Raw genomic sequence first — 24,075 nt, forward strand, 5'->3', positions numbered from 1 at the left:
TTTGTCCATTCTTCTTTTCTTTTTTTTCATTGATATTTTTTTGTTGTTCGATTTTGAAATTTGTTTTTTTGTTTGTTTGTTTTTGTTGTTTTGTTTTTTTGGTGTTTTTTTTCATCTTGTTTTCTTCTAAATTATTATTATTATTCTTCGATTAACTAATTATAAATCATAGTAACACATCCGTTGTCATCATCGTGGAAAAAAATCAATAAAAAAAACATTTTGTGTTCGACCAGTAATCGAATTGATTGAAAGCGAAATTTTTTTTGTTTGAAAAAACTGTTTTTCGTTTTTGATTTTTTCGTGAAAAAAAATCCACAAAGATTGAGATTTCGACGAAGAAATTTTTCAGAAAATTTTTTTCGGTTTTTTTCAATTCGAACGCGAACACCGAACGTAAAACGTTCGATTCGAATGTTTTTGTCAAACAACAACAACATCATTCAATGTTTGTGAATTTCCCCTCCATTTTTTTTTTTACCAAAGAAAATTCTTGTCAAACAAGAATAGCTTTTTGTTGTTGTCATCGTCATCATCTTCATCGTCAATGTTGAATTCAGAAATCAGAAATGAAATAAAAACTGAATCGAAACAAATTTTTTTCATTACCATCATAACATTGAATTTCTTCATTTCTTTATTTCGTCTTGTTGTTGATGAACTTTTTTGACCCTGTGTACAAGTCTTCTTTTAACCACCACCAACAACAACAAAAACTCAAATCATCGTTCATCATTGAATTTTTTTTTTTTTTTTTGTACAAAACATCATCGTCAAGACAACCAGTCAACCAAGCGCTACCAAACAACCAATTTTAATAGAAAGTTCAAGTTGAACAACCCTAAGCAAAATCATCATAAACCAAACAACAACAACAACAACAAAAAAACTTGTAGACACGACAGATAAAGAAAACCTGATGATGATAATGAACCATCCGAATTGAAGAAAAACAACAAACAAAAAAAAAACATCTTATAAAAAAAGGGATAATAATATCCAATGATCATCTTATTCGGCGGTAACGAACTTTTTCGGTCATCGCCATCATTGAAGATAATTTTTTTTCCCCTTTGCTCTACGAAATTTCAAAATCATTGCCATCATCATTGTTTTTGTTTTGTTTGTTTGTTCAAAAGTTGCGTCCATCATCGACAAAGACAACCAAGAAAAATCTTGATTTTCCACTCTTCGAATCAAAAAAAAAAAACTTTTCATATTTGATTTTAAGAAAATTTTTTTTCTTCTTTTAAATTCATTTAGAAACAACAACAAAACAAAACAAGTGCATCATCATCAATACCAAAAAGCGCCAGAACTTTGAATTTTTTTTTTGTTTCGAAAAAAAAATCACAGAAAAACTGCGTCTACTCCAGCCCAGAAAAAAAACAAAACAACAGGGACAACCCAACCACACACACACACAGTGCATATACAGTGTGTTATATATTGAAAAAAAGATAGACACATTAAAATGACTGCATAAACTAACCAGCCGCAACCAAAAAAAAAAAAAAAATACACACTATACATATACATACTACGTACGTATACGTATATTCTCGTCCAATAAAGCAAGCAAGTTTTCATCATCATCATCATCATCATCAACATCAACATCTTTTTCTTTGTTTGGTTTGGTTTGGTTTTTTTATAATACCCACACCACGCTTGCTCTTGTTTTATGTGTGTGTAATGTGCTATCTTACTCACAACTGAATGACTGACTATCTCTCTTTTTTGAAACGAAGTTTTTTTTCTTTTTTGTTCGTTTGGTTTTCTGGTTATTATTTTTTTCTTCTTCAAATCTTTTTGGACGGCGACAACGACAACAGAAAAAAAGAAAAAAAAATCAAGATAGTGCCATTGCCTTTTTTCCATTGTCTCATCTTGTTTTTGTATGGTGTGTGTGTGTGTGTGTTGAGATTTTGAATGTAAAAAAGAAACGTGTGTGCATTTCTTTCATCGTGTTTGACGAATATCATCATCGAATCTTGCAAGCAAGAGAATTTTTTTTTCATCATTCACACACACTGTCGCTATACCAATTTTGATTCGGGTAGTGGTGGTGGTAGTAGATTTTTTCTCATCTCTGGTTTTATACGTTTGACGACGACAAGAAGAAAAAATTCCAGGATCATTGTTTCATCATCATCATCATCATCATCATCAACAATTCCAAAGCGTGGAATCTGAATTTTTCTTTTTGTTAAATTTATTTTGTTTGTTTGTTTGCTTCAAATTCACGTTTTTATCATATCGTTTTTTTTGTTTGTTTGTTTGTGAATTGCGTTATTGTTTTTTTTGTCTGTTTTTGTTTTTTCGTTTTTTGTCGCATCATTTTTTTGGCTTTTGTTTTTTGCATATATCTTCAAATCATCAAAACAAAAAAAATTTTAAGAAGATAAAATGATGACAACATTTGATACATCGACGTTGTCAACAATGTCATCGACATCATCAACAGCAGCGGCCGCTGCTGCTGCTGCTGCTGCCGCAGCAGCAGCTGTAGCCAACACTTCACCAATTAATCATCTAAATAATCATGATCATTTTGCTAATGAATTGATATCCGCTGCTGCAGCGGCAGCCGCATCAACGACCAATTCAGTAACCAGAAATGTCTTGTCAAACAACAACAATAACAATAATAATTCCAATAATAATTCATCACAGCAACAAATGTCATCATCATCATCATCAAATTCACCATCCAATTTAAGCAGTTGTAATGATGATAATTCTGTATCATCATTAAATAATTTAACAACAACAACAACAAATGGCCAATATAGTATTGTTGGTAATAATAATAATAATGGTCATCAACAACAACAACAATCGGATACAACACATTTGATACGAATATTTCAAGAATGTCGTAATCGTTTATCACATAAACAAAAAAATCTTGAACATTTATCAAATCGTTTACATAATCAACATGGTAAAGCTCAACAAGAAATTGATAATGCCTATCAAGCTGTTTATACTGCATTAGGTAAAGGTAAAACAGATTTACTAAAAGAATTGGAAGATGTTTATAATGCAAGATTAATATCATTAACAATATTTACATCAAAAATTGAAGAACATTTAAGAAAAATTGAACAAATGTTATATTATATGGAACAAGGACAAGATTGTCCAAATGATATGTTAAATTGTAAATCATTTATTGATAATAAACTACAAGCCATTCTAAATATTGATCTTGATTCGAGCTTTCATTCAAATGAACTTGAATTTGTTACAAATTATAATGGTATACAATCGATACTCAAACATAATGTTGGCTATATACGTACATCATCATCATCATCATCATCAACAACAACAGCAGCAACAACAACATCGAATAATAATAATAATAATAAATATCTATCGAGATCAACATCGGTTACAGTAGCTAATAATAATAATAATAATTTCCATAATCATCATCATCATAATCATAACCATCATCATCAACAACAACAACATAATTCCCAAATGAATGGCTTTATTGATTCATCATCTTCAAATGGCCTTGTTGATCGTTTTGGATCATTTAATTTATCACAAAATCATTGTTCAAACAATAATAATAATAATAATAATAATCGTTCATTATCATCATCTATTTCGGATTCATTGAATAATGCATTTAATTATGATAAATGGTCAGTTGTTGGTAGTATGAATGGTAATGGTCTTACTGGTGGTGGTAGTAGTGGTGGTGGTGGTGGTGGTGGAACTGGTTCAAATTCATCACCAGATTCATCATTATTTTCTGCTTGGAATAATGTTACCGATGGCCTTGCCGATTTGACTGGTTCAGTTGATCCAATTGATCTCATTAATAATCATGACCAATCATCATTATCATCGATGACATCATCAAATATGCCTATTAAATCACAAGTTCAACGACAAAAAATGATCTATCATTGTAAATTTGGTGAATTTGGCATTATGGAAGGTCAATTTACTGAACCTTCCGGTGTAGCTGTTAATGCACAAAATGATATAATTGTTGCCGATACAAATAATCATCGTATACAAATATTTGATAAAGATGGTCGTTTTAAATTTCAATTTGGTGAATGTGGTAAACGTGATGGACAGCTTTTATATCCAAATCGTGTTGCTGTTGTTAAACAATCTGGTGATATTATTGTCACCGAACGTTCACCTACACATCAGATTCAAGTTTATAATCAATATGGACAATTTGTACGAAAATTTGGTGCTGACATTCTGCAACATCCACGTGGTGTTACTGTGGATAATAAAGGAAATATTATTATTGTTGAATGTAAAGTAATGCGTGTCATTATATTCGATTTGATGGGCAATGTTTTACATAAATTTGGTTGCAGTAAACATTTAGAATTTCCAAATGGTGTTGTTGTTAATGATAAACAAGAAATATTTATTAGCGATAATCGTGCACATTGTGTAAAAGTATTCTCTTATTCTGGTACATTTTTACGTAATATTGGTGGTGAAGGATTAACAAATTATCCTATTGGTGTTTGTATTAATGATAGTGGTGAAATATTGGTTGCTGATAATCATAATAATTTTAATATTACAATATTTACGCAAGATGGACAATTAGTTAATGCATTAGAATCAAAAGTAAAACATTCACAATGTTTTGATGTTGCATTAATGGATGATAATTCGGTTGTATTGGCAAGTAAAGATTATCGTATCTATATTTATCGTTATCTTCAACTGCAATCATTGGCTACAGCAGTTGCTACAAGCGGTATTTGTTGATTTTCAATTTTCAATTATTCTCAATCATCATCATCATCCGTATATCAATCGTTGATCGATTTGATTACGGACAAATCACATCACATTGAATTCATCATTTTTTTCTGCGATTCACACCAATCAATCAATCAATCCAAGCACATTATTACTTATGTCGTTCTATTGAAGAAAAACTGAAATTCCCAATGAAGAATTTGAAATTCTGGAATTCTTGAAGATTTTTCTCTTTTTTAAATATTGTTTTTTTATTATTCTCTTTGAAAAAATCATATTTGTTCGTTTCTCTATATGTATTTTTTTTCTCTTTCCCTTTTTTTCTCGTTTGTTTGTCTGTTTGTTTGTTGAATCGAATCTGTTTTTTTTTTATTGAATCATTATTTCGTTTTTTCTATTATTACTTTTTTTTGTACGTCAAAACTCTCGTTACTTTCTTCCATTTTTTTCTTACATCACTTACTACTTGTCACAACAACAAACAATCACTTGATGCTCTTGTTTCTTCCAAACAAAACTAAATCATATTTTGTCTTCACAAAGTTTTTATCCAGCAAACAACAACAAGAATCTTTTCGTAAAAGAATTTCATGAAGATCATCATCATCATCTCAAAGTTCAAACTTGTTTTTGTCTTCTTTTTTTTGTCTGGTTTTTAATTTTAATTATTCTTTTTTGTAGAACCTTAACTATTACGTCAACTACAAACAAATTCATTATTTTTTTTTAATTATCATTATATTTTGTTAATTAATCTATCTTTCACAAACAAACAAACAAAAATTACAAATTAACAGTAGCAAAATGATGATTGAAAATCTGTTTTGTTTTTTAAAAAAAATTATCTCCTGAACAAACAAATCCTGAAACACAAACGTTCCATATTTCAAATTTTTTTTTAAATTTAAATTTTGTAATTTTTTTTCTTTCGCTCGTTTTGCTGTTCTGTTCTGTTTTTTCTTGTGTTTTTTTTGTCGTTTCTTATGTTGGTTATCAATTCAATTATTATCAATTCTGGGCGATTCTGGTTCACTGAAAACACTCACACACACACACACACACACTTGACAATGGAAAACAATTTGTATCCGAAACAATTTTGATCTTTCAGCTGCTCCAATGGTGTTAACTATTTCTTTCTATTTTTTTGCATTTAAATTATGAACGTTATATGATTGAATGAATGAATGAACATTTAACACTACCATAATCTTACCCCCTTTTTTTGATTATTTTCTTTATTTTTCATTATTATTATTATTAACTTTTTTTTTTGGTGTTTGTGTTTTATTATTATTATTATTATTATGATTTTGATTTTTGATAAACAAAAATTATAAAAAAAATTTGCCTTGATTTTCTTTGGTTTTTTGATTTTTTGCTCGGCGGACATTGCCCACCGAAAAACTTTATTTTGGTTTTTCAGCAGAATATCATCAGCGAATGATTGATTGATTGATCGATTGATTTCGTGCAATTTTTCGTTTCTTTTGTTTGTTTTTTAATTTCCCAGCCAAACAAAGAAATACACACCAGACACCGGAGAGCGAGAGAAACAAAAGATTCTATTTTTTCACTTGAAAAAAATTACTATTCATGTTTCAACCATATGTTTGTTTTTTTACCTGATTTTGTTTTTTTTTCCGTTAAATTTTTGTTTTATTTTTCTTGAGATTCTCTCTCTCGCTCGTTCGCTCTCCGAATACTTTTCCGAATCACATCCTGACTGTTCTTCCTTCATTCATTCATTTGGTCAAATCGCAAGACGAATTTTCAATACTTTTTCCAATCAAATATTTTTCTATTAATCAGCATCATAATCCAAACATTTTCTCAAAAAAAAAAAAATGGCTTCCCCCTCTTTCTTCACACATGTTTTATCTTCGTTCATTTCGTTCAATAATCAATAATATCTATACAGGGACAAATTATCAATATTTTTATTTGAAAAAAAACCATACATAGGTAGAAATAGTGAAAATCATCATCAACGAAATTTTTTGGCTAAATTCAATAATTCGTTTCTTCTCTCCTTTTGGCTATTTTCAAACCAATTTTTTTCTCTCGACTATTTTGACTATTTTGGATATATGTTTTGTGTCATTGCTAATACTTCCGAATCATCATTATCATCATTCATCATTTTTCATAATTTGAAAATGTTTTTTTTAAAAATAATTTGTGTTAATTTTTTTTTATTACTACTAAAAAACAAATTTGTAATTTGTAATCTGACACTTTTATTATCATTATATTTGCTATTTTTTTTTATAATTAAATAAAAATTTTCATAATTAACAATCATCATCATTGTTTTTATATTTTGATTTGTAAAACTAATCATGGGAAGGATGGAGAAAAACATTGCCTGAAATTTTTTTTTACAGAAGAAAAATCACAATCAGAAATTTTGTTGTTGTTCAGGAATTTCTCACCAAAGAATTGTTGTTCGAATGTTTTTGCTTTTTTGTTCGATTCATTTTTGAAAATAAAAAAGAGATGAAGAAGGGTATCATTATTAACCAAGGTAAATAAATTCACCATCAAGATTTGGATCACATAATATTATCCATCGTTAACAGTAACATTATCATTATTACGTAGACCATAATCAGGATGAAATGTTCTTTTCCTCTGTATATCATTCAATATTGCTTTAATTGCATTAATCTCTGTACGATGTGTTATAAATTTCAATAATAAACCAATCGTTGCAATAATCATAAATATTAATGACATTAATATTGTTTCAACAAATGTTAATGGTATTAGAAATTTAAACGAAATCAATAACATTATAAATATAATAATCATAATCAATACGGTAATCAATGTATAATTGAATGATGGCAGAAATTTTTCCACATATGCATTTAATAATGTTTCAATTTCATTGATTAATGATGAATCACGAATTTTTTTAAACATTGGTTGATATTCACGAAGGGCTAGATAACATTCTTTTCGTCGTAGTTTGGCTGAAAATAATTTTGTTTGTGTTGATTTTTTATCATTCATTTTCATTGCTGTCGATGTTGGTGATGAGGGTGATGTTTGCGATTGTGATTGCGATTGCGATAAACCATTACTTGTCTCGAGAAAGGATGAATTCATTTCTTCAGCCTTATTATTCAATAATTGTCTATCATCACTAGTATTATCACTTGTATTATTTTTATAATAATAATTATTTGATTCATTAACTAAATCTTTAATTGTTTTCCATTGAAAATGTAATTTTGCAACAACTGGTTGATGATCGCTAAACGAAAGGCCGGATATATCTTTAGCAACAACATTAACTTTTTCCGGTAAACACATTAAAAATGATGTTTGTTCAATACGATTCGGATTCTGATTCTGATTATTAGCGTTATTATTCGTTGATGTTGTTGTGACTAAATTATTTTCATTATTTGAAAATATTGTATCAAAATCATTTTTTATTAAATCCATTGTATTATTTTCAAAATGATTATGTAAATAACGATGATGATCAGATGGTGATGATGAATCCCTTAATTTAAAGAAAATAAAATCAATACGTTTACCAATTTTTTTTTCTGATTGTAAATATTGTTGTGGTGTAAATGTATTATCACGATGACCACATGTTGTTAATTCTTCATCACTTGATTCATGATCATTAATTGATTCTAAACTTTTTAATTTTTCCAATTGTTTATTATTATTCGACGAATATTTTTTGTTTAATTTATCTGGACTTCGCAAACATTTTAATGTACGTTTTCGTTGATCAATTTGTATCAGTTTATAACAATCATTCAGATCGGTTAGTTCAACTTTTTGGGAAAAAAATGAAACAAAATTTAAAAATCGAAAATACAAAAAACAAACAAAACAAACAAACATACTCAACATTTTATATGGTAATTCTTTGGATGATGTATTCATATCACCAGCCAATAAAATTAAATCTTTCGAACCAGTATTCATACAATTACAAGCCATAAGATTAATAAATTTAGCCAATTCATATGATTGACAAATCCGATGAATAGAATATTGATCGATAATTTTTTCTTTTTGATCATATTGTGCATGCATATGTGTACAGAATAAATGTAAATTCAAACCAATCAATTCAATACGAACATATGCAACACCTTTGGTTGAAAACCAATCACCATGAAATGGACGAAATGGTGAACCATTAATACTATATGGATGAAAATGTATAAATTGTGGTGTCCATTTGGACATTATGACCAGACCACTTGTTCCAAGCAGGCTTGCATTGTGAAACATATGAGCAAAACGAAATTTTGATTTGGTTTTTGTTCGAATATATTCAAAGTCTGATTGTATCCATACCTGTGTTTGAAAGAAAAAAAATTTAGATTTTGACAAATTTTACCTGCTCATCTAAACTTACTTCTTGTAAAAATACAATATCATAATCTTGTTCGACTAAATGTTGAGCAATTAATTTGATTCGTACTTGTCGATGATCCGATACATATCTTAGACCCCTTTTTGTGGTTCAAAAAGAGTGAGAAAGAGAAAAATTTGATAAAGCAAGAAAACAAACATACCAACAATTCAATGTAAATATTTTAAGATTATCAATTTCCAATTTTTTTTCGGACATTATTATCACCAAGCACAGAAAAAAAACGAAAAACAAAAATCACTGATTTTCAAAAATACAAAAAAAAAAAACGTTATTGTGAATGATGATTGATGGTCATGAAATGCGTTTTATATAATTTTTTTTTTTTTTGAAGTGTCGATGGATGATAATGATTTTCTTTTCTTTTTGATGATGATAATAATGAGAGATATGAGTGAGAGTGAGAGAGAGAGAAAGAGAAAAATGTGTGACACGACGACAGTTGTTGTTGTTGATTTTCAATCGAATAAAAATCGAATAACAAAATCCTATATAGAGAATTTCGCAATGTTTGAATCAATCATTGAATGTTTGTTTACGCACAGCACACATTACATAATTAATCAAGTTTTTGTTGCTGTTGAATGATGATCTACATAGCTAATCTAAATATTCAGGATTTCTCTCATCAGAAAAAATGGAAAATTGGAATGGAAAACAAGTTTTTTTTTGTTTTCATTCGAAATCCATTCGAATTGTTTGTTGTGTGGCTCGAATTATGAGTGTTTTCGGGGGGTGAAAATGAAATGAAATTAGATTTAAAAATTCAAAGAAAAACTTTGGAAACTTGAAAATGAATTTGGATGTTTGGAAATGAATTTCGATGTTTGGATGTTTAGGTTTCTTTTTTCTGTTATTTACATTCGATGATTTTGATAATGATGATGATGACGATGCCAATTGGCACAGAATATTTATGTCTCGTCATTAAATGATGTTATGGATTTTTTTTTGAAATCACGTGTGTTCGAAATCAGCTGGTTTGATGATTCTTTTTGAATTTATTTTTTTGGGGAAAATTCAATGAATTCTTTTCTATTTAAATCAATAATCGACAATTTATGTCGTCGTCAATCGATTCGTTATAAACATAATTTTACATTGAAAGAAAATTTAACGGAATTTTTTGAAAATGTTGATAATAAATATCGTAATCAACCAGGAAATCGAAGACTTTTTTCCGGAAAATTACCATTTAAATTACATTTTGCTGCTACTTCTGTTATCAATAGTAAGATGAACTGCATGATAATTGGGAAAATAAGATGGTAATCCTTTTTTGTTTACATTTACAGAATATCGTAACAAAAATTTTCGTCGAAAAGTAAAAGAAATTGAAGATGATTTCCTAAGAATATTTGTAAATAGAGAATCTGAACAACAACAACAAGATAATGTTGAAAATACGAAAAAAATTAACGGTAAATTCTTGGTTGGTTGGTTAAATAAATTGTTCATAAATTTTCCTTTTTGTTCCATCCAATAGTTGATGAATCATTTGATTATGAAATGGCAATGAAAAACATTGGATTCAAACAAGAAATGCAAGAACGACATCGAACTTTATATTTTGAAAAAGATTTGTAAATTCAAAAAAATTGACATTTTTAAGTTTTTTAAAACTAAACTTTCTTCTTTCCAATCATCATCATTTAGTTACAATAATCATGAATGTGCAAGTTATATGGCTGCAAGATTACCGGCTAATTTTGCTGTACTTTCTCATGTATTTAATGAGGTTTGTTACGGAAAAAAAGAGCCTCCTTCTTGATTTGATAATGTTTTTTTCTTTGTCAACAACCAGATTCGAAATGAAGAACCAGATTTTCAACCAACAAGTGTATTTGATTTTGGTTCCGGTATCGGTACAACAATATGGGCTGCAGATCATTATTGGAACAAAACAATACAAGAATATTTTTGTGTTGATATGAATGAAAATATGAATCAACTTTCACGTGAATTATTACAACGTGGAACATTGAATGATGAACATATTTTAGATCGAATTTTTTATCGTCAATTTTTACCGGCTAAACATTTTGTAAGATTTTTTCATTTGAATCAAACAAATACTAATAATTTTTCCTTTTTGCACAGCCATCATATGATCTTGTTGTAAGTGCATTTTCATTACTCGAAATGGAAGATACAAGAAATCGTTTATATGTTGTGGAAAATTTATGGCAAAAAACTTCTGGTTGTTTAGTATTGATTGAACATGGTTCAAAAGCTGGTTTTCAAGCCATTATGGAAGCAAGAAATTTTCTTCTGCAAATTAACCGGAAAATTCAATTGGAACAGCAACAATCGAATCTACCAAATCAATCAGATCGAACTGAAATTGATAATCGATTATTATCGACTGGTGGATCGATAATGGCACCGGTAAATTATATCCAAATGATTGATTGATATCACTCTTTTTAATTATCATCATTTAGTGTCCACATGATTTGATTTGTCCAAGACAATCAATATTGAATAAGAAATCCTACTGTAATTTTGGTGTACATTATCAACCGCTTGATTATGGCCAAACGAATCCACGTATAAAATCGGAAAAATTTACATTTTTAATTATGAAAAAACATGGTCATTTTAATTGGAAAGAAGAGCAAAAAAATTGGTCAAAAATTATCGAACCAGTTGTGTCGAAAGCAGGTCATGCTATTTGTCGTATCTGTGATAATGATGGTTTACTTAAACAGATTATTGTTTCCAAATCGAAAACCGATAAGTATGGGAAACTTTTAAAAATTTTTTATTCATTTTCTTTAGAATTATTATAGACATGTTTATAAATGTATAAAAAGTGCAAGATGGGGTGATAAATTACCGATGGATGTGAATGAATGTACAGTGGATACCGAAACCGAAACAACATTAACAACGACAAAAACCGATGAATGAATGAATGGAGATCAAGTTTTCTGTATAGCCAATGATTGTTTGGTGGTGGTGGTGGTAGTGGTGGGCATTTTAAAAACACCATCCAATGTCATTAATAATTCTTTAATATCATCACGACATTCATTAAAATACATACAAATCTGTGCAGCAGCATGTGATTCTTTATAACGTTTATTACGATGAAAATAATGTGCCAGATATTTATATGCATTAGCAAAATCTGATATATTCAAATTATACAGTGATTTTTTTGTTTCAAAATTTGTAACAAATTCATTATAAATAATAGCAGCTTTATGTTCTTCATTCATACGTTCATAAAGATTTGCCAATTTAATCAATGATGAAAATCCAGCTCTTGCATAACAATTTGCCGCTTCTTCATATCTGGAAATTTTTTCAAATGTTTGTCCAAGTGCTAATATAAATCGTGTATCGTTTGGTTTCAAAAACAATGCTTTTGAATAATAATAAAGACTTGATGTTGGCATTTTAAGTATTTCATATGCTTGACCCAGGCCATACCATGCACGATAATCTTGTTCATTACATTTAATTGCTGAACGATATGCTTGTATAGCAGCATTTGTATTTTTTAATTCAATATATTCATGTCCCATTAATGTCCATGCAGAAAGATATTTTGGATTTAATTGTAGCGCTCGGGAAAAATATACAACCGATTTTGCATGTTGTCCACGTAAACTATAAAAATTTGCAATACAAACACAAGTTTCAACACGATATGGATCAATTTTATTTGATATATGCGCCAGGGAACTTAGTTCAGTTTGTAATTCTTTAACATACAACAGGTTACTATAGATATCCATTGCATCCAATTTACATGGTTCATTTGATCGTACAATGGAAAATAATTTAATTGAATCATCAAAATTTCTAAGGTTATTATTAACAATAGCCATTTGTGTACGAATATAAGTATTATCTTCAAATGTTTTAAATAAATCTTGATAAATATTTAATGATTCTTCATTGGATTTTATTTCTAAATAAACAGCAGCTAGAAAAAAATATTTAATCCAATGATCCGGTAGAACTAGATTAGACATTTGTGATTCTTCAACAATAACCTGTGTCATTTGATGCCATGAACACCAACATAATGGATTGATTCGTATGCTTTTAAATAAAGCAGCTAATGCTTCTTTATTTAAACTTAATTTCAATAAAACAATACCATGAAGATAATGCATATAACAATCATTCGATGCATTATTATTTTGTTGAAATAATTTTTCAATATGATTTTTAAGTTCAATAAATGAACGATGTAGATAATTTGGTACAACCGATGTTGGTTCAATCATACGATCTTGTCGTTCTTTTTCAATGGCTAAATATTCCGAATAATAATGAATGAAACATGATTCGGGTGATGAATTTATTAGGTTTTGTGATAAATAAGCAGCACGTTTATATTCACCACAATCGAAAACACTTTTTGCAAATAAATAATCCGGATCATTAATAAGATGATTATCAGTAATAGGACTATGTTCCATTGGTTGTTCAAATGTATTATTCAAATCATTAATCGATAGAAAACATTTTGTTTTGATTTGTGTTTGCGTTTTGATCGAACGCAGCATTTCGGCTGACCATTTTGTACTTTGTTTCAGACCACGTGCATTTGATTGCAAATAAATTTCGGTTAAATCATGTCTGATTTGTTCAATCTTCATTTTTTCTTATTTCGAATTCGATGATAATATTCTTGAGGAAAAGAAAATTTGAAAAAATTTTTGAAAAAAAATTTTCTTACCGGTTAAAATGAGAAAAACATGCGAATGAATGAAAAGAGCGAATATTGTGAGAATGCGCATCAAAATTGTCCAAACATAAAGTACGTTTCAAAAAAACATTGTCTATGACGGATTCCAGTTAACACGTTGCTCTGCTCATTTTATTTAACAAAGTTCCGGCAGTGTTTTGTATGCGAACCGTGTTTTGTTTTTTTTTTTTTTTTACATTTGGATTTTTTTGAATTAAAAATTGAATTTTTTTTCGAAAATCAAAAATGATTATCTTTGTTAAAACATTTGACAAAACCATTTCATTGGATGTTGATCGTTTTGAATCGATTGATTCGATTAAAACGAAAATTCAACAAAGAGAAAATATACCCGTTGAAGATCAACGTATTATTTTTGGTGGTAAACAATTGGAAACTTGTTTGAATGATTATGATATCTCGAAAGGTTTGTTAATTTTTAAATTACTTTGGTTAAAAAGCTTTTTAAAAACAAACAAACAAAAAAAATTCATTTTTCAGATGCTACACTTCATCTTGTTTCACGTTTATGTGGTGGTGTTATCGAACCAAGTCTTTTGATTTTGGCACGTAAATATAATTGCGACAAGATGATCTGTCGAAAGTAAGTTTTTCGACTTTTTCATTTTTCAAAATTCTTTATTTTTCACCGGTTATTTCATCGATCCATTTCATACATAGATGTTATGCTCGACTTCATCCAAAAGCAACAAATTGTCGTAAACGTAAATGTGGACATTCGAACAATATTCGACCGAAAAAGAAGATCCGTTAATCTCGAAATCGAATAAACAAATCATTCGAGATCAGATTTTGGTCAATGTCTTATTTTCATTCTATTTTTTTGATTTGAATAAAAAAATTTCTTTTAATTTTGAAAATACAAATGAAAATAAAGAAAAAAATTCTAAAACAAAATAAAATTTTGTCTGTTTATTTATTAAAAAAATTCAAATTCTGTAATCATGGTTGTTTTTAAATAGAAAACAACGTTTTTTAAAAAAGGAAAAGAATTGAAAGAACTTTTCGAGATATCTTCATCATAACTATGGTCTTTGGGCTAATGAAATTAATCTTCGCCACTCGGAATTATCCCTTGACACATGGTCAACATCCATTGGCTATCTTCGGTAACGATGTTCCGCCACATATTGTGTTTTAATAAGATACATGCTGCATCCATGGATTCCATTAAAATTGTTTGCAGTTTAAGATAACTGCATTGTTGATTTTGGTAATTCGTCGTCCAAAAACGATAATTCGGGATGAATACGTTCCAAATATGGTTTACGAACTCTTCTTTTTATGTGTTTAATTTGTGCACCACGGATCCTTGACCAATATATTTTGCATTTTTTTTCTATTTTATTTCATTTGTTTTATTAAATTCATTAATTTTAATTACAAAACTTACCTTTCATATTCATAGATTTAGCAATTAATTTCCATGATTTTTTAATCCTTTCTTTTTCCTTTTTGAAATAACTATGGCCTTTGGGCTAATGAAATTAATCTTCGCCACTCGGAATTATCCCTTGACACATAGTCAACATCCATTGGGTATCTTCCGCTATGTTGTTCGGAGACATAATGTGTTTCAATGAGACACATGTTGCACCCATGAATCCCATTGAACTGTTTGCAGTTTAGAATATCTGCTCTTGCAGGAGCATCAGCGATTACCAATAACAAACGAACGTGAAATAACAACACACGACCGTCCATCAAAAACAATTTCTATCGGTTCGCGGTCATATTCAACTATAGTTCATCGATCAAAGGCCATAATATTGATTTAGGATGGTTTGGAAGCTTTGGCGTGCAATCCAACCAGCAAACTAAGTTCTTGACGAAGTTTAAAAATGTAATTCGTTCAAGTAACATACGACTGGCCACATTGATTGGATATTGTTGAATTGTACACCATGTCATGAATCGAAAACTCATATCCCAAAGTTATGGTAAATTAATTCTATGATAAAATTTGTTAAATAGAAAACAAAATTCGAGAAAATTCATTAAAAAAAATTCTAAAAGCGAACTAGCGTGTGTTCCGAATGGGAAATGAACTTTTTTTTCCGCTGCTTTATATATAAGCCTGTGTTATATGCATGTACGTGTGTGTGTATGGTGTTTGTTTGTTTGTTTGTTTGCGTGTGCTGAGTCAATCAATACGCATATAAAATACGCATATATTTTTACTGCTGCATGCAGTAATTATTATACCATTTCATTCATTCATGTGTAAATGCTGATTGATAATGATGATGATGTTTGTTTTTTTTTATTGTTTTGATTTAACGATGATGATGATGATGATTTGATCGCGTTTGATTTGATTGTGGGTGTTGGTGATATTTTTCATATTGATGATTTTCGTTTGTTCTGTTTCGTTTGTTGTTCTCTGTTTTTCTCACTATATTCATTCTCTTTTGTCAAATCATTTCAGGATAATTCATTGATTAATGAATATCGATTGATCGATCGATTTTCTGTTGTTCTGTTTGGTTGATTCGTTCGACAAATCAATAATTTCATTTTGTTGTTGTGTGTGGATGAGATTTTGTTCTTTGACATTAATTTTTTTTCACCTGTTTTTTTCTTCTGCAAAAAAAACAACGACATTAACACCGACATTATCCATCGTCAATTAAAACATCAATTAGATAATTTCATTAGTAATCAACAATGATGAAAGTAATTGCACTTTATGATTTTCAAGCACAGCCTGATACGGGTGAAATTTCCATTATAAAAGATGAAATGATTACGGGTAATTTGATATTTGATTTTTGTTTGATTGATTGATTGATTTGTTCAACAATGAAATTCATTCATTAATTTTTTGTTTGTTTTTTGTTTTTGTAACTTTACTGTTTGACGAAAATTCATAGTCACCCGTCAAGATATTGGTGAAGGATGGTGGGAAGGTATTAATTCACGTGGACAAAAAGGTCTTTTTCCTGCTGAATATGTTTCGCCTGTTGCTGTTTCTCCTCCTAATGCTACTGTTGATTCAGCAAATTCAACAACAAATGATTCATGGAATCGACCATTACCAGATCCAAAACCAACAATGTTATCGTTTGTAAATCCAGCTACTGGTACAGCGATTATCAATAATAATAATAATAACAATATTGAATCAACTACAAATCAACAACCATCCCCACCACAACAACTAAGTGTTAATAATAATAATAATTATGATCAAAATGCAGCTGCTGAAGATGTTGATTGGGGTGATGATGATTGGGATGATGATGATAATGATAGTCAAACTTCGGAATTTACAGCTGATTATTATTCACCAACAAATTTACCACAAAATCAACTTGCACCGATTAATATTCATGGTCATAATCATAATAAAAATTCTTCAGCGGGAGGACCATCGATAAAAAAAAGTATAAATAGATTTTCACATTTTGTTAAATCTGGTGGTGAAGATTATATATTAGGTTTGAAAACATATAATGTTAATCAAAATGATTTGATTCATATTGTTTTTGATAATGATGGCTTGTTGAAATGGGCTCCAACATATTTTAATGTTACGGTTAAAGTTGAAGAACCACAAAAAGAAAGTAAAATGAAAGGATTGAAAAGTTTTATTGCTTATCGGTTGACACCATCGGATACTGGTGTATCGGTTAAACGACGTTATAAACATTTTGATTGGTTACATGAACGTTTGCAGGATAAATTTACCACCATACCGATACCATCATTACCGGATAAACAAATTTCGGGCCGTTATCAAGATGATTTTATTGAAAATCGTAGAAAACAGCTACAATCATGGGTTGAAAGAATTTGTCATCATCCTGTTCTTTGTCAATCAACTGTTTGGAAACATTTTATCACATGTAAAGATGATAAACAATGGAAAAATGGTAAAAGAAGAGCTGAAAAAGATGAATTAGTTGGTGGAATGTTTTTTTTAACAATTCAAATACCTGAAAATGCTACGATTGATCGTAATACTGATCCATTGATTGAACAATTTGTACGTTTTATTGGTAAATTAGATGAATCAATGAAAAATACATATAATGTTTCACAAGATATGATAAAACGTTATCAATCATTTTATAAACGTGAATTTTCCAAAATAAGTAGTATATTTTCAACATTAAGTGAATCATTTGAAACATGTCCAGCAAAAGATTCACCAGCTAATCGTTCATTAATACAGGCAATAAATTATACTGGAGAAACATATGAAACAATTGGAAAATTATTTGAAAAACAAGATTGTCGTGGTTTTGTTCCATTATCAAATCTAATGCATGAATATCGTGGTATATTAACTGCATGGCCAGAAATTTATCAAGTTTATAAAGGTTCAATAAATAAAAAACGTGAACATAAAAAAGCACGTGATGAAGGTAGATTAGATGATAAATCATTAATGGGTATTGAAAAACGTGCAGATGTTGTTACATATGCAACAATTGCTGAAATGAATCATTTTGAACAAGAACGTATTAATGATTTTAATCAGGTAATGCGTGAATTTCTTACCGGTCAATTAAAATTATATCAAGAAATTGTTTTGAATATTGAAAATGCATTACAAATGTTTCCCCCATCATCATCATCATCACAAGAATAATAATTTTTAAAAGTTTTAAAAAAAAACAAAACAACATTTTGATTGCCTGGAGCAATCATCAATCATATTTCCATTTTAAAATTTTATTATATTTTTTCTACTAATTAATTAATTAATAATTTTAAAATTTTATACAAAAAAAAACATAATTTTTATTTTTACAAATTTACATAATTTATTCAGAATTTAAAAAAAAATTAAAAATATAATTTTTCTCGAAAAACATTCGAATTCGAACGTTTTAATTTAATCCATGAAAAAAACGCCATCTGTCGATTTCGATTGAAAATGATGATCGTTCTTTGTCTCTCAATGTTGTTGTTGTTGTTGTTGTTTTGTCGCTAAATTGTCGCTGTTGCCGCTTGTTGATAATGTTTGTTTTTTTCAAGATATTTTCAATGATGATCAAAAAATAAACACCTCTCAAAACAAACATCGATATGAAACGAAACGAAACAAAATGAAACGATCAAATTGCTTTTAGCCATTTAACCATTTTGTGAATGGTTTTTTTTGGTTGGTTGGATGATCATCGCTGTCAATCAAATATTATATCATCAAATCCAAATCAATTTTTTCTTTCTTTGTTTTGGTTTTTTTTCCAAATTTCAATTTTGATTTTGTTTGTTTGTCTTTGAAATTGCATGTATTGATCCTATTTATTTTAAACAAAAAAAAATATATTTTGTTGCCATTGACCACAGACGCAAACACTCTTAATCGATAGCGAGTAGAATATTTGGAAAAACCATGTCATCATTATCATCAATGATTTATTTAACCGAAAAAATGGTCAAAATTATTATTTTGTATAAACATTAAACCAAATTAAATTCCAAAAGTCATTGTTCTAGTTGTTGTTGATTTCTACCAATTCATCGTGTTGTCCATCGGATTTTGTTTTGTTTTCGACATTTTTGTTTTTTCTGCATTATCATTCCTCATTACCCAGTTCGACAGATTCTTTCGACAAGTTTTTTTTCTTGTTTTCCAAAATTTTCGAACCATGTGGGTCAAATTGGAAAATGTTGTCGTTGCAAATGCTTTTTGGTAAGTTTGATGAAAACCTTCAATCAACTTTTATCAATCAAATTCATTGTTTTGTTTGAAAAGGATAACCGAACGTGCAAATCCATATTTTGTCCTGCAAAGACGTTTAGGACATGGAACCAAAGGTTTTTCATCGCTGTTGGTCGGTACCATTGATTCGGTTTTCGATACAAAGGTAGATATTTTTCTCTATTTTTTCTGACGTTTTTCTGACATTTTTGTTTTTTTCTTTTTTCCCACCCCAAAAGCCATTACCATTCAGAATTTTGCATCAAATTTCCAATTCGGATACAACATACAGTATGTATCAATGAATGATTAGGATTTCCATTCAAGTAATTTTTCCATTATTTCATTTCCCTATTTCCATAGTCATTGCTGCATCATCTAGTTTTACTGAAATACTACAAGATTGGGAATATATTGAAAATCATCTAATGCCAACATTAACAAATTTTGAAAATGATTCAGATGTAACTGATTTTATTAAATGTAAAATTGAAAGTCTTTTACAAATGATTATTGATCAAAATTCCTTGGATAATGATAATCAATCAACAACAAAAGATGTTATATCATCAGTGGCAAAATTTATTAAATTATTCGCGATGCCTGAAGAAGAAAAACTTGTAAATTGTAATTATATTTGATTTACTTTTTGCTTTGTAAAATTATTTGTAATTTTAATTTTTATATTTCATAAATTTAGATTATTATTGCAGTTATTTTAAAGGTTCATTTCCACGACAAGGTTGGCTTTATATAAGCATCAATTATCTGTGTTTTTATTCATATATTTTTGGTAATGAAATTAAAATCATAATCAAATGGATTGATGTTAAGGTAAGTTGTGCGAAAAAAAATTCTTAAATCAGCAGTGTTTAATTTGTTTAATTTTTTATGATTCTCACAACAGCATCTTGAAATTGATAATCCACGTTTTTTCCCTAATAGTATATTGGTAAACACTAGAACAAAAAAATATTTATTTTCAATGTTTTTGAAAGCAAATGAAGTTTATTCCCTTATGGAACAATTGGTTAATCTTGCTATGAAATCATTGATTTCGGATGAAAAACAACATTTGCTTGCTATCGATAATACAAGTGGTGGTCATAATAATAATCCGAATAATAAATCAAAAAATTCACAAGGTTTTTCGAAAAAAATACTTAAACGTGATTTGGATGCCCGAGCAATGTGTGAAAATTATAAAATAACATTCCGTTTACCAATGGATGAAAAACTTGATGGTACATTACCATGTACATTATGGACACCATATAATAAACAACATGTTTGGGGTAAAATGTATCTTTCAAATAATTATATTTGCTTTGAAAGTCGAGTATGTTTATCTTTTGTTTGAGAAAAGGTTTTGTATTTAAATTGATTTTTCCGTTTTTTTTTCTGTAGGTTTTAAGCCTTTTGTCATTGATAATACCGATGCGTGAAATTCGTTCGGTTGAAAAATTAGACAACAGTACAAATTGGCCTGTATGGAATAAGGCAATAGTAATAACATTAAGCAAAACTAATATCATATTTGATCATGTTGAAGATCGTGATTTTTTGATTGGTAAAATTGTTAAAATGTTGGCTCGTTTGGATTATACTAAAAGGTATTTTTAAAAAAATCTTTTTTGAAAAAAGGATTAATTTTTGTAATGAATTTTTCTGTTTGTTTTTGAAAGTGGTGAAGGTCTTGATGTACTTGGCCGTGAAAATCGTCAACTTCGATCCAGTTCATGGTCAATTGAACCGGCATTAAATAAAAAATTTTCATTCGATAATATATCACCGGAAAATGAAGCAAAAGAATCGGTTAAATTAAATTTATGGCAATTACATTTTATTGAATATGGTCGTGGAATAATCTGTTACCGGGTGGCAAAAACACGTGATCTTATTTTACAAGGAATACCGGATGAATTACGAAATGAATTATGGTTACTTTATTCGGGTGCTATTAATGAAAAAGAAACAAATCAAGGTTATTATGAAGAATTGGTTGAAAATTCAATGACTGTACAGAATATTGCATCGGATGAAATTGAACGTGATCTACATCGATCATTACCTGAACATCCTGCATTTCAATCCGATATTGGTATCAATGCATTACGTAGAGTATTGAAAGCATATGCATATAGAAATCCAAATATTGGTTATTGTCAAGCAATGAATATTGTTGCTTCTGTTTTTCTTTTATATGCAAATGAAGAAGATGCATTTTGGTTATTGGTTGCATTATGTGAACGTTTATTACCGGATTATTATAATAAAAAAGTTATTGGTGCTTTAGTTGATCAAGGTGTATTGGAAGAATTAGTTAAAGATTATTTACCTGAACTTTATAATCAACTATTACATTTGGGAATTTTATCAATGATTTCATTATCATGGTTTTTAACAATATTTCTAAGTGTTATGCCATTTGAATCAGCTATAAATATTGTTGATTATTTTTTCTATGATGGTGCAAAAGTTGTATTTCAAATTGCCTTAAGAATATTGAATGCAAATGAAGAATCATTAATGAAATGTAAAGATGATGGTGAAGCAATGACTGTATTAAGTGGTTATTTGGAAAATATTATCAATCCTGAAGCAAAAGTACCACATATGGTACATTCATTTTCATATGGTACGGCAAGTAAACGTGCAAGCCAAAAAATGACCGATATTAAAGATCTGATTAATGAATCATATACAAAATTTAATTTTATAACAGCAAATCAAATTGAAAAATTGCGATTAAAACATCGTATGAAAGTTGTACAAAATTTGGAAGAAAATTCAATTAAAAATACTATTCGTACATTACAAAGTATACCGATTATTTCGCAATATTTATCATATGATGAAATTTTCACAATGTATATGATATTGAAAGAAGAACAACTGAAACAACAATATTGGGGACAAATCAATTCAACAACATTATTGGATAAAAAAGATAATATTTATACATTTAAAATTGATATTGAACAATTTCGTTGTTATTTCATTCAATTTATACCATGGAATTGTGATAATATTGAACATCTGATCAGTAGGGTTTTTAATTTTCTTGATGAAAATCATTCGAATACGATTGGTACATATCAATTATTAATATGTATGATTATTTTTATAAAAGCTGATGCAGAATTACGATTGAAATTTTTATATGCAATACATTTATTGGACAGAGGAAATACCGGATTATCATCATTGAATGATGATAATGGTAAATCTAATAATGTAGTGGATGATCATGTTGAAACTGCATCCGAAGCTATGGAATTTTTTCAAGATAAACCATCACCACAGAAATCGTCATCATCAAAAGATCCCGGAGCAGATGATGATAATCAAGATGAACCACCACCACCACCAAAAGAATTTACACTTTCCTGTTTTCTACATTTATTACCAATACAAAAATTACATCGAACTTCAAGCATGACCTATACTTTATCACAACAACAACAACAACAATTGAATAATTTTGATAATGGTGATGAAAAACAGCATTTTAAATATCAAAAATTACCAAACATGAATGAAATGCAATTCATACGTTTATGGAAAACAATGTATGATATATTTGCATATGAAACAAATGAACAACATATATTTGATTGTATTGCAAGAGTGGGTAATGATTTACTGCGTCATGGTTATCTAACATCATTGGCAATTGCTGAACGTGAAAAAAATCAACAAGAAGATAAAGAAACAATAAAATCCGATAATACTAGTTTTCAAACAATTAGTGATGATGATTTAAAAATTATTGATGATTTATCCATAAAAAGTTTTAGTAGTTGTTCAAGTGAAAATAATAAAGAAATTATGATGGTTGTTGATGAACCATTATCATCATCTGCATCAATGACAAATGCAGATTCAACCAAAAATCAAAATCATGATAATCACCATCAAAATCATCACCATCATCATCATCATCATGAACCATTAAATTGGCAAATAAGTTTTGAACAATTTTTTAGCCTATTACATACTGAACAAACATTAATAGATTTATTTGAAAAAAAATCCGATTGGTCGATTGTAATGAATAAGATAAAAAATCCGGATAATTTTGATCGTTCACCAAGTGTTACTATTGGTCCATCAACAGCGACAACAACAACGACCAATCCATTGTCAACCAATTCAACCACAGCAACCTGAGCTTATTATTTCGAAAATACCGAAGAAATTCATTCATTTGCGAACACAGGGGATAAAAAAAATCATCGTTATAAATTCAATATTTTATTTTCTTAAATTCCACCCCTCAATTCCTTTCATAATTATATAATAATTTTTTTTATAAAATTTTTTTATTTTTTTAATTAAAAATCACACAAACAAACAAACAAACAACAAAAAATACACACATAAAACACGTTTATAAAAAAGAATATTTTTTCATATATCAAACAGCAAAAAAAGAGAAAAAAAACTATATATTTACATAAAAAACATTAACAATATTTTTGAATTATTAAAAAAAAAGAATCTGTGATAATG

The 24,075-nt window shown here is 28.7% G+C and overlaps 7 protein-coding genes across 8 annotated transcripts; 5 read left to right on the forward strand and 2 right to left on the reverse strand.

Annotated features, from left to right (window-relative positions):
* The first annotated feature begins 36 nt into the window (after positions 1–36).
* Positions 37–6,117, forward strand: LOC113792947 (uncharacterized). Its single transcript, XM_027342909.2, has one exon. The coding sequence runs from the start codon at positions 2,410–2,412 to the stop codon at positions 4,765–4,767; it is 2,358 nt and encodes a 785-aa protein (XP_027198710.2). The 5' UTR covers positions 37–2,409; the 3' UTR covers positions 4,768–6,117.
* A 558-nt stretch (positions 6,118–6,675) lies between these two features.
* nSMase (neutral sphingomyelinase) lies at positions 6,676–9,781 on the reverse strand. The gene is made up of 4 exons (XM_075825020.1): positions 9,318–9,781; positions 9,158–9,254; positions 8,637–9,096; positions 6,676–8,564 (listed from the first exon to the last, which is right to left on the reverse strand). Exons 1-4 carry the CDS (start codon positions 9,371–9,373, stop codon positions 7,327–7,329), a joined length of 1,851 nt encoding a protein of 616 aa, XP_075681135.1. The 5' UTR covers positions 9,374–9,781; the 3' UTR covers positions 6,676–7,326.
* A 322-nt stretch (positions 9,782–10,103) lies between these two features.
* Positions 10,104–12,625, forward strand: LOC113792974 (ribosome assembly protein METTL17, mitochondrial). 2 transcript variants are annotated; one of them, XM_075825023.1, is made up of 8 exons: positions 10,104–10,406; positions 10,471–10,596; positions 10,662–10,758; positions 10,832–10,913; positions 10,980–11,219; positions 11,276–11,563; positions 11,620–11,915; positions 11,957–12,625. In XM_075825023.1, the coding sequence occupies exons 1-8, from the start codon at positions 10,199–10,201 to the stop codon at positions 11,985–11,987; spliced, it is 1,368 nt and encodes a 455-aa protein (XP_075681138.1). In that variant the 5' UTR covers positions 10,104–10,198; the 3' UTR covers positions 11,988–12,625. The 2 variants fall into 2 exon arrangements, with proteins under 2 accessions (XP_075681138.1, XP_027198741.2); XM_027342940.2 differs by having other exon boundaries at positions 10,111–10,406; positions 11,968–12,625.
* On the reverse strand, positions 11,921–13,910 carry Cdc23 (cell division cycle protein 23). The gene is made up of 2 exons (XM_027342937.2): positions 13,875–13,910; positions 11,921–13,825 (listed from the first exon to the last, which is right to left on the reverse strand). The coding sequence occupies exon 2, from the start codon at positions 13,792–13,794 to the stop codon at positions 12,100–12,102; it is 1,695 nt and encodes a 564-aa protein (XP_027198738.1). The 5' UTR covers positions 13,795–13,825; positions 13,875–13,910; the 3' UTR covers positions 11,921–12,099.
* A 124-nt stretch (positions 13,911–14,034) lies between these two features.
* On the forward strand, positions 14,035–15,948 carry LOC113792975 (ubiquitin-ribosomal protein eL40 fusion protein-like). The gene is made up of 3 exons (XM_027342941.2): positions 14,035–14,310; positions 14,385–14,487; positions 14,565–15,948. Exons 1-3 carry the CDS (start codon positions 14,130–14,132, stop codon positions 14,656–14,658), a joined length of 378 nt encoding a protein of 125 aa, XP_027198742.2. The 5' UTR covers positions 14,035–14,129; the 3' UTR covers positions 14,659–15,948.
* Positions 15,949–16,189: 241 nt separating this feature from the next.
* On the forward strand, positions 16,190–18,724 carry SH3PX1 (sorting nexin 33-like protein SH3PX1). The gene is made up of 2 exons (XM_075825021.1): positions 16,190–16,656; positions 16,778–18,724. Exons 1-2 carry the CDS (start codon positions 16,572–16,574, stop codon positions 18,499–18,501), a joined length of 1,809 nt encoding a protein of 602 aa, XP_075681136.1. The 5' UTR covers positions 16,190–16,571; the 3' UTR covers positions 18,502–18,724.
* Positions 18,725–18,841: 117 nt separating this feature from the next.
* Positions 18,842–24,073, forward strand: Tbc1d8-9 (TBC1 domain family member 8/9). The gene is made up of 8 exons (XM_075825014.1): positions 18,842–19,551; positions 19,615–19,726; positions 19,800–19,851; positions 19,924–20,187; positions 20,261–20,394; positions 20,468–20,899; positions 20,968–21,173; positions 21,246–24,073. The coding sequence occupies exons 1-8, from the start codon at positions 19,508–19,510 to the stop codon at positions 23,731–23,733; spliced, it is 3,732 nt and encodes a 1,243-aa protein (XP_075681129.1). The 5' UTR covers positions 18,842–19,507; the 3' UTR covers positions 23,734–24,073.
* Positions 24,074–24,075: the final 2 nt, after the last annotated feature.

This window comes from Dermatophagoides pteronyssinus, unplaced genomic scaffold (assembly GCF_027571235.1).
Source record: "Dermatophagoides pteronyssinus isolate colony J.1.1.1.1 unplaced genomic scaffold, Derpt_VIB-CSIC_2022.12 sq0003, whole genome shotgun sequence".
Taxonomy (NCBI): Eukaryota; Metazoa; Arthropoda; class Arachnida; order Sarcoptiformes; family Pyroglyphidae; genus Dermatophagoides; species Dermatophagoides pteronyssinus.

Coding starts and splice junctions, on each gene's coding strand:
- Tbc1d8-9 (XM_075825014.1), top strand. CDS start 19,508: ATGTGGGTCAAATTGGAAAATGTTGTCGTTGCAAATGCTTTTTG. Junction 20,395..20,467: donor TCAAATGGATTGATGTTAAG/GTAAGTTGTGCG, acceptor TTCTCACAACAG/CATCTTGAAATTGATAATCC. Junction 21,174..21,245: donor CGTTTGGATTATACTAAAAG/GTATTTTTAAAA, acceptor TGTTTTTGAAAG/TGGTGAAGGTCTTGATGTAC.
- nSMase (XM_075825020.1), bottom strand. CDS start 9,373: ATGTCCGAAAAAAAATTGGAAATTGATAATCTTAAAATATTTACATTG. Junction 9,255..9,317: donor ATATTTACATTGAATTGTTG/GTATGTTTGTTT, acceptor AACCACAAAAAG/GGGTCTAAGATATGTATCGG. Junction 8,565..8,636: donor ATTACCATATAAAATGTTGA/GTATGTTTGTTT, acceptor TTTCCCAAAAAG/TTGAACTAACCGATCTGAAT.
- SH3PX1 (XM_075825021.1), top strand. CDS start 16,572: ATGATGAAAGTAATTGCACTTTATGATTTTCAAGCACAGCCTGATACG. Junction 16,657..16,777: donor AAAAGATGAAATGATTACGG/GTAATTTGATAT, acceptor GAAAATTCATAG/TCACCCGTCAAGATATTGGT.
- LOC113792947 (XM_027342909.2), top strand. CDS start 2,410: ATGATGACAACATTTGATACATCGACGTTGTCAACAATGTCATCGACA.
- LOC113792974 (XM_027342940.2), top strand. CDS start 10,199: ATGAATTCTTTTCTATTTAAATCAATAATCGACAATTTATGTCGTCGT. Junction 10,759..10,831: donor TTATATTTTGAAAAAGATTT/GTAAATTCAAAA, acceptor ATCATCATTTAG/TTACAATAATCATGAATGTG. Junction 11,916..11,967: donor TCCAAATCGAAAACCGATAA/GTATGGGAAACT, acceptor GAATTATTATAG/ACATGTTTATAAATGTATAA.
- LOC113792975 (XM_027342941.2), top strand. CDS start 14,130: ATGATTATCTTTGTTAAAACATTTGACAAAACCATTTCATTGGATGTT. Junction 14,311..14,384: donor TGATTATGATATCTCGAAAG/GTTTGTTAATTT, acceptor TTCATTTTTCAG/ATGCTACACTTCATCTTGTT. Junction 14,488..14,564: donor GACAAGATGATCTGTCGAAA/GTAAGTTTTTCG, acceptor TTTCATACATAG/ATGTTATGCTCGACTTCATC.
- Cdc23 (XM_027342937.2), bottom strand. CDS start 13,794: ATGAAGATTGAACAAATCAGACATGATTTAACCGAAATTTATTTGCAA.